We start from the raw sequence: 12073 nt of genomic DNA on the forward strand, positions 1-12073 counted from the left end.
TGCACACACTGTAGCTGGTATTTTGGCCCATTCCTCCATGCAGATCTCCTCTAGAGCAGTGATGTTTTGCGGCTGTCGCTGGGCAACACGGACTTTCAACTCACTCAACAAATTTTCTATGGGGTTGAGGTCTGGAGACTGGCTAGGCCACTCCAGACCTCAACCCCACCTCCAGGACCTTGAAATACTTTTTACGGAGCCACTCCTTCATTGCCCGAGCGGTGTGTTTGGGATCATTGTCATGCTGGAAGACTCAACCATGTTCCATCTTCAATGCTCTCACTGATGGAAGGAGGTTTTGGCTTAAAAACTCACTATACATGGCCCTGTTCATTCTTCCCTTAACACGGATCAGTCGTCCTGTCCCCTTTGCAGAAAAACAGTCCCAAAGCATGAGGTTTCCACCCTCATGCTTCACAGTAGGTATGGTGTTCTTGGGATGCAACTCAGCATTCTTCTTCCTCCAAACACGACGAGTTGAGTTTTTACCAAAAAGTTCTATTTTGGTTTCATCTGACCACATGATATTCTCCCAATCCTCTTCTGGATCATCCATATGCTCTCTGGCAAACTTCAGACGGGCCTGGACATGTAGTGGCTTAAGCAGGGGGGACACGCCTGGTGCTGCAGGATTTGAGTCCCTCTCGGTATAGTGTGTTACTGATGGTAGCCTTTGTTACTTTGGTCCCAGCTCTCTGCAGGTCATTCATCAGGTCCCTCCGTGTAGTTCTGAGATTTTTGCTCACTGTTCTCATGATCATTTTGACCCCACGGGATGAGATCTTGCGTGGGGCCCCAGATCGAGGGAGATTATCAATGGTTTTGTATGTCTTCCATTTTCTTACAATTGCTCCCACAGTTGATTTATTCACACCAACCTGCTTGCCTATTGTAGATTCACTCTTCCCAGCCTGGTGCAGGTCCACAATTTTCTTCCTGGTGTCCTTGGACAGCTCTTTGGTCTTGGCCATGGTTGAGTTTGGAGTCTGACTGTTTGAGGCTGTGGACAGGTGTCTTTTATACAGATAACAAGTTCAAACAGGTGCCATTAATACAGGTAACGAGTGGAGGACAGAGGAGCTTCTTAAAGAAGAAGTTACAGGTCTGTGAGAGACAGAAATCTTGCTTGTTTGTGGGTAACCAAATACTTATTTTCCACCATAATTTACAAATAAATTCTTTAAAAATCCTACAATGTGATTTCATGGATTTGTTTTTCTCATTTTGTTTCTCATAGTTGAAGTGTACCTCTGATGAAAATTACAGACCTCTCTCATCTTTCTAAGTGGGAGAACAAAATCAGTGGCTGACTAAATACTTTTTTGCCCCACTGTATGTGAAAGAGTGCCACATAAAGTGGCTTTCTGACAGCAAAGTAGAAGTGTTAAAAAAAAAGCATTTTTAAAGCAAACACCAACATCAGTGTTTGGGTTGGAGTATCTATAAATCAGCTTTATTACGTGGTAGTGAATGTCCTAGCTTCTGTGCTGGTTTCTCAACAAAGGGACTGAGCTGCTGGGTTGCCAACTCCTCAATAAGGAAAGTAGCTATAGGCTGTCCTAAAAGTCATAAATGACGTAATCTCTTAATTTACATAAATGACCATGTGCTTGAAATTGTAATGAACGCTGTAGGAAAGGTGAGTAACATCATGGGAAAGACAAAAAGTGGTTGTAAGCCAGGGCTGGATCAACCAACGGCAGCTTTGTGCACCTGTGAGGGGTCTGGATGCAGGGGGTTGAACACCTCTAGCTCTGACTGCAGCTAGGAGGGACTGCTCAACGACTAGGACCGGGCCGCCTGTGAGTGCTTTGTGATGGGGGACCGGCCCAGAGCAATATCCACTGCTTGTTGAGAAGAGCATAACAATCCCTGCATTCATGTAAGAGTCTCCACAAGAAAAAGTCACTAGATTTTTGAAAAAGAGTCTCTAAAGGGGTCTGATAACTCGATCAATATAGCGAAAAACGCTAAGTCTGCAACACTGCTGAGCTGACTGCACTTCCTTTCAGAAGCATCTCCTACAACCCCACACAACAACTACCTCCCTTCACCGACACACTGTTAAACCCCATTCTGTTTCATATGTGACAGCAAATCACACCTGAGAAGACATAAATCAAGCTGAACAGTCTGAAGAACAACATTCTGCACTCTCATCCGTACCACATATTTAGAGCTAAGGACATTTGGTTATTGATCTTTGTCTAAACGTGTCAAGTCAAAGCACATGTGAAGCTAAATGTGTCAAACTGCCACAAAGGATCCAACCATCACAACAAAAACCGACTCCCACAGAGCAGAGGAAGCAGAGGTGACCACATGGTCACCAGTGTGGTGCTTTACTCTGTTTCAGCTTGTCTTCCTCCAGCTCTCGTAATGTGTTCAGCTGAGTCAGACAGGAATTCACCTTGTTCCGCTCTTCCCATGTTACTGCATGTGTCAGAGCTGGAGACACTCATGTGTTCCTTGTAAGGACTGAGGCAGGTTCAGACACAGCCTGGTCTGTGCAACACATTAAAGCACACCCACAGCGTGTGCTCCATTACACAGGAGCTGTTTCTTGAGACGCTGAGGTTGAAATCTCAACGTGTAATCTCATCTTGAGCACATTTACACTTTGGTCTGTTTCTGATTTACTACTATTAAATCACTGAGCAGTTTCTAATGTGAAAACCGGACATCTTAACTCTGGACTTCATGTTGAAACAGAGAAAGAGTTTATCCTCTGACATCTCTTTAAGATGTGATGAAAATCTGTATCCAAACAGACCAACTTACTCCTACATCAACCACCTACAGAGCTAAAGGTGAGGGTATCTCTGAAGGGAACATGTTTCTCAGCTTGGAAAAATTACACAGGACAGAGTACGCTTAGGGACGGCTGGATTCATCATTAGTCCTACCAGACGTTAGTGCCAGTTTACAGCAACATCTATCACAGAGAAGGTGCTGGAACATCGCTATATGAACCCATCCTGTTTGCATTAGATTAATTAGATTGAAACAGTAATCAGCGCTTCTTCTTAATTCCAAAACCAAACAAAAGCCTTGGGCAACACAATTATGAAATAAAAAGAGGAAAAACAGTTCAGAGCTACGAGGTTGAATTAATTTGGTCTGCATTACTAAATAATGTTTCAGTGGATCTTAAATCTAAATTCTGACAAACCAACTATTCCAAAAAGTAAAAGTAAAAAACAGAAAACAGTGATCAAGGAAGCACATTTTATCTATTTATAAAACACAGGATCACAGAGTCTGCAGGAAAACTGGGTCAAGTTGGTTTGTAAAGTATGACTAATGTTAGCAGAGCTAGCACCTGCCTGCAGGTTAACACCCTCATGCATGTGCTAGCTGCACATTGCTCTGGTGGAGTGGTTATATGTCAGTTTAACTAGACACATACACGTTTCTATCCATTTACTAGATCAACATACTGACAAACCATACATTGATCTGTCATCTGTGCTTGTTAAAGGGATAGTTCCATTTATCTGAAGAATGGTTGTATGGATATGATAAATGTGTTAGCCACATGGTCAGCTCAGGTGGAAGCATACATGTCACATCTGACTGTAGTGTGGCAAAAAATAGGCTTACTGACGGCAAAGCAAAGCACTGAAAAATGTCCAAATAGAGCGTTAGATAGTGCTTTGGTTGGAGCTTGTTAAATCAGGTCGCCGTTGGCCTAGCAGTCTAGGCGCACGCCCCTTCTGCAGAGGCTATAGTCCTTGTCACAGCGGTCCCAGGCTCGACTCCAGGCCTTGACCATTTGCTGCATGTCTTCCCCCACTCTCTACTCCCCACATTTCCTGTCCAATAAAGGTAAAACTGCACCAAAAAAAAATTCTAACAAATAAATAAATCTGCTAAATTACGCAGTAAAGTTGACCCGTCTATAGCGGCTTATAGCCCAGTTCCACTTTGGGTCACAAGCTGGTTTCTTAACAAACAGGCCGAGCTGACCGGCATCTCCTGTGACTGATACACTTACCGCTGACAGGTACCTAACACAACCCCACTTCAAAAAAAGAACTATCCCTTTAAATTCGGGTAGTAAGGCATGGTAGCATTTAGAGGTGTGAAGAAATATCGATACAGCAATATATCACAACACTTTGACCTCCAATGTGATATTGATATTTCAACTCTTAATATCAATATTTTTGTAAAAATAAAAATTCACAGTTTAGCCGAGTTGGAACTTAAATACAACTTCAGTATTTCAAAAACAACAAAGTGGAAAAGTTGTTTTCAATCAAATAGTTTTGACTTAATTTGTCCTTTCAATTTTGAGTAATATTGTGTGAATTACATATACACCATCCCTATTTCTTCTTAGTTTACTGTGTAGAATATCCCAATATATCACAATATTGTGATATCGTGATATATCGTGATACTATCGTATCGTGACCCAAGTATCGTGATGCGTATCGTATCGTGAGGTTCTTGGCAATACTCAACCCTAGTAGCATTATGGCAGTAGTCATTAACCAGAACTACAGCCCCAGCCAGTGGAGGGTGGCTGCACTAACAGCTCAGATACTATCTCAACATATGACCACAACGTTTAAGGCTGACAATAATACAATTATTAATAACATAATTCAAGTTAACTTAACGCACACATCCCTGGTCCAAACACATGTCAGAAACACTTTTCTTTAACGGTTTACTCTTCAAAAGCTTCCATCTCCTAAATTGAGGGATTGTTTTCTGACTTTAGCGTGTCGGACACTTCAAAGGGACTTATTGTATCTTATAAAGGAGTCTGAGTGTTTGTCAGCTAACAGCTTCAGCCTAATATAGTAACAATTATTGCACGTGAGCAACAAATGAAACACACAACATGAGTTAGAGAAAGGTTTCAAACATCAAGTTATCATTTACTTTTCAGCCTGAGATGATGTCACATTTTTAACTTGGCTAAGTGTACAAAAGTCTATTAACCTATTTACATTAATTTGGGTTGCTGATCCAGCTTCAGACTGAGTTAGCACAAATTTTCTCACCTGGAAAATGATTATGTTGGTTTGGTGGAAGAGCAGCCAAAGAAGAATCCTCATTTCTGCATTAATAGTCAAAGCCTTTATTAATATTTGATTACTTTAGACAGTTCAAATTTGAGGCTTGTTTAGAGGTTTCCCCTTCCAAGAGAAGTGTGTGAGTGAATGTTCGGCTCCTTGTCCTGAAAACTGAGAGGACAAAAACAACCCGGCTCAGGATCACTCACCTACTCTGAAGTTGGGTGCTGTCAGGGTGTCTGTGGCGTGGCCGTTCTCACTGATGATGGTGGTGGTGTTCCCCTGCTCGCAGTTGTTGTGACATCTGCCTCCTATGCAGGTATATTTGCAGATGGTTGGTGTGAAGACCACCTTGATCCTTCCTGTATGGTTGCCAACTGCCGCCGAAAACACGGCACAAACCAGGAGGGAGAGGGAGAGCAGACGGATTTTAGTTACTCTTTGATCCATTGGGGAGAAAAAAGTTAAAATACTTTCAAGTTGGAGCTCGTCACAATCAACTGGTGAGGCTCCAGTCAAAACAAAAATCCACTGTGTAATTTTCAATTTGAAGGCGTTTGATGTGCCTCCTCCCTGCACTTAAACACTTCCAACTATCCCTCTCTATCTGTTCCTCCTCCTCTTCCACTGCTCCTAAATCCTGTGGCGCCTCGGAAACGTGAGCAGGAATAAAAGAAAAAAACCTGGAGAGGGAGAGAAGTCAGCAAACAAAACTCTGGGACGTCTTCCAGTTCCTCATTATAAGTCTCTGAGAGGTGGATATTGGCATCTGAGCGCACCAAGCTTTATTCCAAAACAGACAAACAGCAGGCATGCCACCTTTAGCTCCTGTGCCTGCTTTTCTTGCTCTCTGGTTTCCTTTTCATTCTTTCTTCCCTCTCATATTTTACTACCAAGGTTTAGAAAACTATGCTCAGAACCTTTAGCGCCTCAAATAAAGAAAACAAGCTCCAAATATCCTTCGCTACGAGTTTACACTGGGATCAGGAAGAAGTCGCGGTAGCCTTCAAACGTGCTGTAAGACTAGGCTTATCTTCATCTCCTGTCTCCACCCTCAGAGAGACCCAGCCCTCAGTTCAGACTGACAGGAGACGAGGCAAGAGGAAAAACTGTGACAGTAATGAAGCATCCTACCTGAAAGTGCCTCCTGAAATATACTTTAAATACATCTCTTCTACAGTCACCTTCATTCTTCTGCCTTGTTGACTTAACCTGCTTTTCTACATCTTTACGTCTCTCTTTCTTTAAGCAGTGGTTCTTGGCATCCCTGTGTCAGGTCCAAACCCCTGTCTCCAGTGCTTGGTGCTTTGTCTGTGGCTGTCAGCTGTTCGCACCAGAGAGTGCAGACGCGTGGAGTAAAGCCAAGCAGCCAGAGGAATGTTTTCTAAACCTGAGAGGCAGGAAAACCCGCTGGATAACACGGCCCTGGGCTACCTAAACATTCACTAATAGGTGTAAAAAATCAACTATTAAAGAGGGACCTAATATGATGTAGCGGTTACCACTGCATGCCAATGGAAAGGTGGCTTGAGACATGCTCCGAGGACCGTATATGGAAGTCTAAGATTTAAAGTCTAAACATGTTATGCTCAATTCCCCTCTGCGGGAGGATTAATACCAAAAAGAAATAAGAAGGAAGGAGAGATGAAAGGGGAACGTGGTCGGGGTTAGGAAGTGCTGAGTGTCTTGATCCTTAACTCTTAAAGCTCTGCAAAATAAAAGCTTCACTTCTACCAACATTATATTTTTGTTACTATTCTCAGGCTTTATCAAGCACTTCCTGATTGGTCAAAATTCTACCACAACAGTGAGACATTCACAACAACACAAGTGAGGCCAGAGGTAACCTGATCACACGTCATATCAAATCACGCCACATAAAGTAGTCTGACTCATTCCTCCTCTGCCTGTTGACACTGTGGTAAAAAGGTTAGTGTGGTCCAAGTGGCAAGCTCCAGCCGCGAGAATTGAAGCCAATGCGGAAGTGTTAAAAACTGCAGTTCATCGAGTGTCCACTTGAGGCTGGCTCCTGGAAGTACCGGAAACCACATACACACCCATTCCAAAAAGCCGATCTTTACAGCAGAAATAAACATGTTCACATCCTGGTACAAAAACAAGTGTAGTCTGGATAGCTCATTTCTCGATCGACACACACTGTACGGGGGGTGAATTTTTTCATAACCTAGCAGTTTAATCAGTTTAAGATTAAGGTTACGCGATTTCCATTATGAGAGGCAAAGATGACTTAATTGACAGGCAGGAACACTGTATCTTTTGGCGAGGAGCCTCAAAGCCCGCCTCTTTACCTCACAGTAGCTCAACAGAAGTTAGGTTGAGTTCAACATTTCCAACATGGCTCCCGCTGACGATTGGCTTCAAAACAGCGCTTCAGAAACAGATGGGTGACGTCACGGATACTACGTCCATTATTTATACAGTCTATGGCAGCGGACACAGATGTGAGAGCAGCATGAGGAGCTTCTGGACCCCGACCATCTCTGTCTACTCTAAGTTCTCATTGACAGGTTGGCAAAAACCAACACTTTGTGAAATCCTTCTAGAAACTCTTTAAGATGTACATTTGCATCCATTGCAGACAGACCGAGAGCAAAGTACAGGGTCAGAGTTGTCAACTGGACATTGCATTTTCTGTATGCCTCGACCTGCAGAGTGTTAGCTGTGAGCTACACAGCTGTGCACAATGACTGACAAACAGAACTGACTCAAACACACGATGGAGGACGAGAAAATCAGACACAACAGACAGAGAGTTGATTCACAGACCCCACCTCACACGCTAACTGGATTGAACTGTCTGTGAAGTCTGGAGGGACTATTTTCACATGAATCTAAACATGACTTTTTAAGTAAATCCCTTTTTATCCAGCCTTTGCATAGGACAGCTGGAGAGACAGGCAATGTTGGGTACAGAGAGTGGGGGAGGATATGCAGCAAAAGGTAGAGCTTGGGAGTCGAACCTGCAACCATGACCATAGTTAGGGACCATAGTTAGACTGCTAGGTCAACAGCACCCCAGAGGTTTAGTTTTTGATACTGTGGTAGCTTCAAACTCTGGTATTGTGACTACCCTCGTCGATAGCAGTCACCCACAGACGCTGAAATAACTGCAGTTATAACAGGCCTTGTGCCTCCAGCTGTACTCGGTCCATCTTCTCACAGCCTCGACAGCAAACTCAGTAGATTTGAGTTTCTGCCTCAAAGTCTGGAGATGATGATGTAGCCTGGAAAATGCAGTGTAATTTTGGGTATGCCAACCAGGCCAGGTGTGGGCGAAGCTGGTGGCAGCGGATCTGAAGAGTCTGTGTTTGTTCTGGAGGAGCAGCAATTTCTTCAGAGAGTGGACTTTGGCCAGAGGGCGAACTCTAGCGTGGCTCCCCTGCCGGTGTCTCCTGCAAACATCGTGGAGAGCTGCTGCAGCTGCTCATCCAACAAAAACCTCTTACAAGAGCATCAGGTCAGTACAAAGACCTGAAACAGTCTGATGAGAATCTTTGTGTGTCCAAACATTCCTCATGACTGACAGAGATTTTATTACTCAACTAAAACTGTGATGTGCAACATCCAGGCTGCCCTTTGCAGGAGTTATCTTGTTAGATGAACGCTTTGATTTGTTATCAGAGAATGTTATTTCAGCCATCTTTTTAAAGATCTCTGGCTGCCGTTTTTGCTCTTTGTCCTTCAACAAATAAACACAAATCATCCCACAGATAGACCAAAGGATAAATGCAGGTCCCATCGATTTTTACAAGTGTTTAAAAAAGAAAACGATGCCTCTCTCTTTCTTTCTTTCTTTCTTTCTTTAGCAGACTCATGAGTCGCATCTTTGTGGGTTGCTGATTGCAGCAAAAACAAAAATTTCAGTTCTCTGAAAAGTAACTCTAGGGAAAGACATATAAAATATAAAATATGGTCCTATAAGTTGATCCATAACTCGTAACAGGGCTGCACCATTTTGGAATAAAACAACCTTTCATTATCTTTTCTATCTGTGATATAAACTGCAATAGGTAAAAAACAAAGGATTTAATCCAGATAACTGCAGTAGTTTTTAAAGGACATATAAAATCCCAATCACTTTGTATTATTTGGGTCTTTAACTCTGTTTTCTGCTTTCAAATCAGAACTGAAAGAGGTAGAGACAGCAGTTGGAGAGAGCAGATAGAGCGTCACGTTTCCTTCATTAACTTTCGTCTCACAATCGTCTTGTTTTGTCATCAAGCATTTCAAGTGATTCTCACAGTTAGGTTTACTCGTTATCTCCTCCTTCATGTGATTCTCCACGGTCCGTGTGCTGCAGGTGTAGACACTAAAGGTAAACACTCCACAGCAAGGCCGCAGAGTTAATCAGCAACACAGCGAGGTGCTGCTAATAAGTGAGGATACACTGGAGGAAAACCAGCCTTGCATACAAAATCTCTGCTTCGAGCGTCATGCTGAGGAGTCTATGACGGCAGCAGCATCACGTTGATGTTACTTTCTTTAATCCCAATTATTTTTTCTGTCTTTTGATGCCTTTACTTGGAGATAAGACAGTGGATCAACCTGAAACTGGGAAGTGGGATTGGAGGATGACGTGACAAAGGGCCACAGGTCAGATTTGATGACTAAAGCTATTTAACCTCTGAGCTTAACTGGCGCATCAATTTGTGTGTCTGATTGTACAATCACCAGACACATGAATATGAACTCTGCATTCACAGCGACAGCTCTCTGTGTGTTGAAGTAAAGGGCTGCATTCAAATGATATCAGACAGACTTTAATTGTAGATTAGTCGTGGAAAACGAGATACTGTCAAGTTTCTAAGTTCTGGTCTTGCATCATGCACCAAAAGAAGTGTCTGCATGATGCCCTTCAGTTGATATAATCCACATTGAACATCCTGTGATGTGATTAGACTGTTGCACCTGCACATACCATACCTGCAATGGTCAAATGATATACGGTTCAGTCTTACTTAATAAAGCTCACAGTTTGTGACCCTGTGATATTTTCCCCTGCAGTCAGTCAGAAATCTTTTCTTTGTGCAGGAAATAAAAGTTAAGGGAGAGACTACCTTAAATGGATAAAATCCCAGTCTCTTTGGACTGTGCAGCAGGTCAGTCAGATGTCTTTCATCGACTGCTGAATAAGCCAGAGGAGCAGCTTTTGATAATCGTCCAACATGCTGGACACAGCGCAAAGACTGCAGGAAGCCAGCAACACCTGATGTCTAACAGCCTGGGCCTCTTGGTTTAAAATAATCAATTCATCCACTTACTTAGTGTTAGAGTTTCACTGCTGTTCAGTCAGTTTAAACGTGGTTGCAAATGTGTTTCAGTGAAGGAGTTAAGAATTATCTTCACACATAGATCAAACAAGGCGTTGTAATGTATTGCTTTTGTAGCGATCACAGTGATCCTGTGGACTCACAGGCGAGGCTCTGAGCAGTGGGTCCCCGGCCACCGCCGTGACAAAACACTGTTAAATCCTCTGAAACCTTCCTCCCTCATCTGGCTTCACTTCTATGCGTCTGTACACGCACACTCCACTTGCAGATTTCTTCAGCTGAGTCGAGCATATGGAAAGGGAGTCAGCGGAGCATCTCAGACACAATACAGACATCAATCAACTTGAAGGACGAAAATATTGAGGGTGAGATTCAATCAGTCTGTGGAGAAGCTTGAGTGGAGAGTTGGAGAGATTGCGACAGGGAGGAATTATAGAGTAAATACTGGTGTCAGGGGGTTATTTCTACCTTTCTGCTGTTTTCCACTGGCCTGTGAGAGTTTTATATGAGCCATGAAGAGGAATCAAAGTACACAGGCCTCAGAGGTAAAGTGTGAGCACGACACTTACTAAAATGAAGAATCATGAGGAATGTATTTCAGGGCTGATTTAGATGTTTTCACTTCCCCAGCTGTTAGCTCATTTCAGAGAATTCATCCTTTTTAGCATCTCAAGTAGAGCTTTTTTTCCCTTGCTGAAGTTTTTATGATACATGAAGATCTTTTGGGAAGTGGTCTTGAATACAGGAGAGATATAAGGCTCAAACACAGTTAAACAGATTTATAAGAATGCTATTAATACTGTCAGAAGTTCAGACTAATATTCACAGCAAATTTATTGGACAGGGTCTCAGAGGACACAAGGCTAAGCTAGCAGCCTGTTAGCAGCTCAAGGCTACATCAGCTGCTATAAGCGCAACTCACTGAATTGACAGCTGACGGTTACATTGTAAGTAATGATGCCAAAGCTAAAGAAAACAGAGGCATTAAAGAGTGAACAGTGACATTCAGGGGGGGCGTGGCCCTATTCAAGACTGGTCATAATCAAGCAGCAACCTCTGGTCTCAAACTATGAAGCCCATGCAGAAGTGTTATAAACTGCAATTCATCGAGCGTCCGCTTGAGGCTGGCTGCAGAAACACCGGGAACCACATACACACCCATTCAAAAAAGACGATCTTTACAGCAGAAATAAACATGTTTACAGCCTGGTTCAAAAAACGGCTTGGCTCTACGTAGCTAATTTCTCGTTTGGCACACACTGTACGGGGGGATGAATTTTTTTTGCCCATTTAAGGACATGACTGACTTGCCTGACAGGCGGGAACACTGTAGGTGTTGGCTAGGGTGCTCAAAGCCCGCCTCTTTACCTCACATTAAGTTTGGTTGTGTTCAGTGTTACCAATATGTCCCACCGACGATTGGCTTCAAAACAGCACTCAGGAACAGATGGGTGACGTTACAAATACTACTTCCATTATTTATACAGTCTATGGTCATAACCTATTATGTGATCTCAGGTTGGACTACCTCCAAGGAAATACCTGCACTAACCAATGAGAAGAGCAGACTGGAAAGCACGGCCAACTAGATGTTGACGTCCTACTTTTACAGCTCATGAACATGACAGCAAACGTAAATACAACCGTGCCCTAAGAAATACTGAAAAGAAAAGCAACTTGTGAAATGATTCCCCTTTGTTCTTTTCCTCTTTTTTCTTGGCAGGCATTACTAATCGAATCCTGTTTGTTCGA

At 42.9% G+C, this 12073-nt stretch overlaps 1 protein-coding gene across 2 annotated transcripts in view; it reads right to left on the bottom strand.

The window, feature by feature from the left end:
* ltbp1 (latent transforming growth factor beta binding protein 1) overlaps positions 1-12073 on the bottom strand; it is a 159277-nt gene that overhangs the window by 90412 nt on the left and 56792 nt on the right. For both annotated transcript variants that reach the window (XM_034682485.1, XM_034682484.1), the window contains exon 5: positions 5240-5407. In XM_034682485.1, coding sequence (XP_034538376.1) covers positions 5240-5407 — 168 coding nt within the window. The remainder of the gene's footprint in view (positions 1-5239; positions 5408-12073) is intronic.

This window comes from Notolabrus celidotus, chromosome 4 (genome assembly GCF_009762535.1).
Source record: "Notolabrus celidotus isolate fNotCel1 chromosome 4, fNotCel1.pri, whole genome shotgun sequence".
Classification (NCBI taxonomy): domain Eukaryota; kingdom Metazoa; phylum Chordata; class Actinopteri; order Labriformes; family Labridae; genus Notolabrus; species Notolabrus celidotus.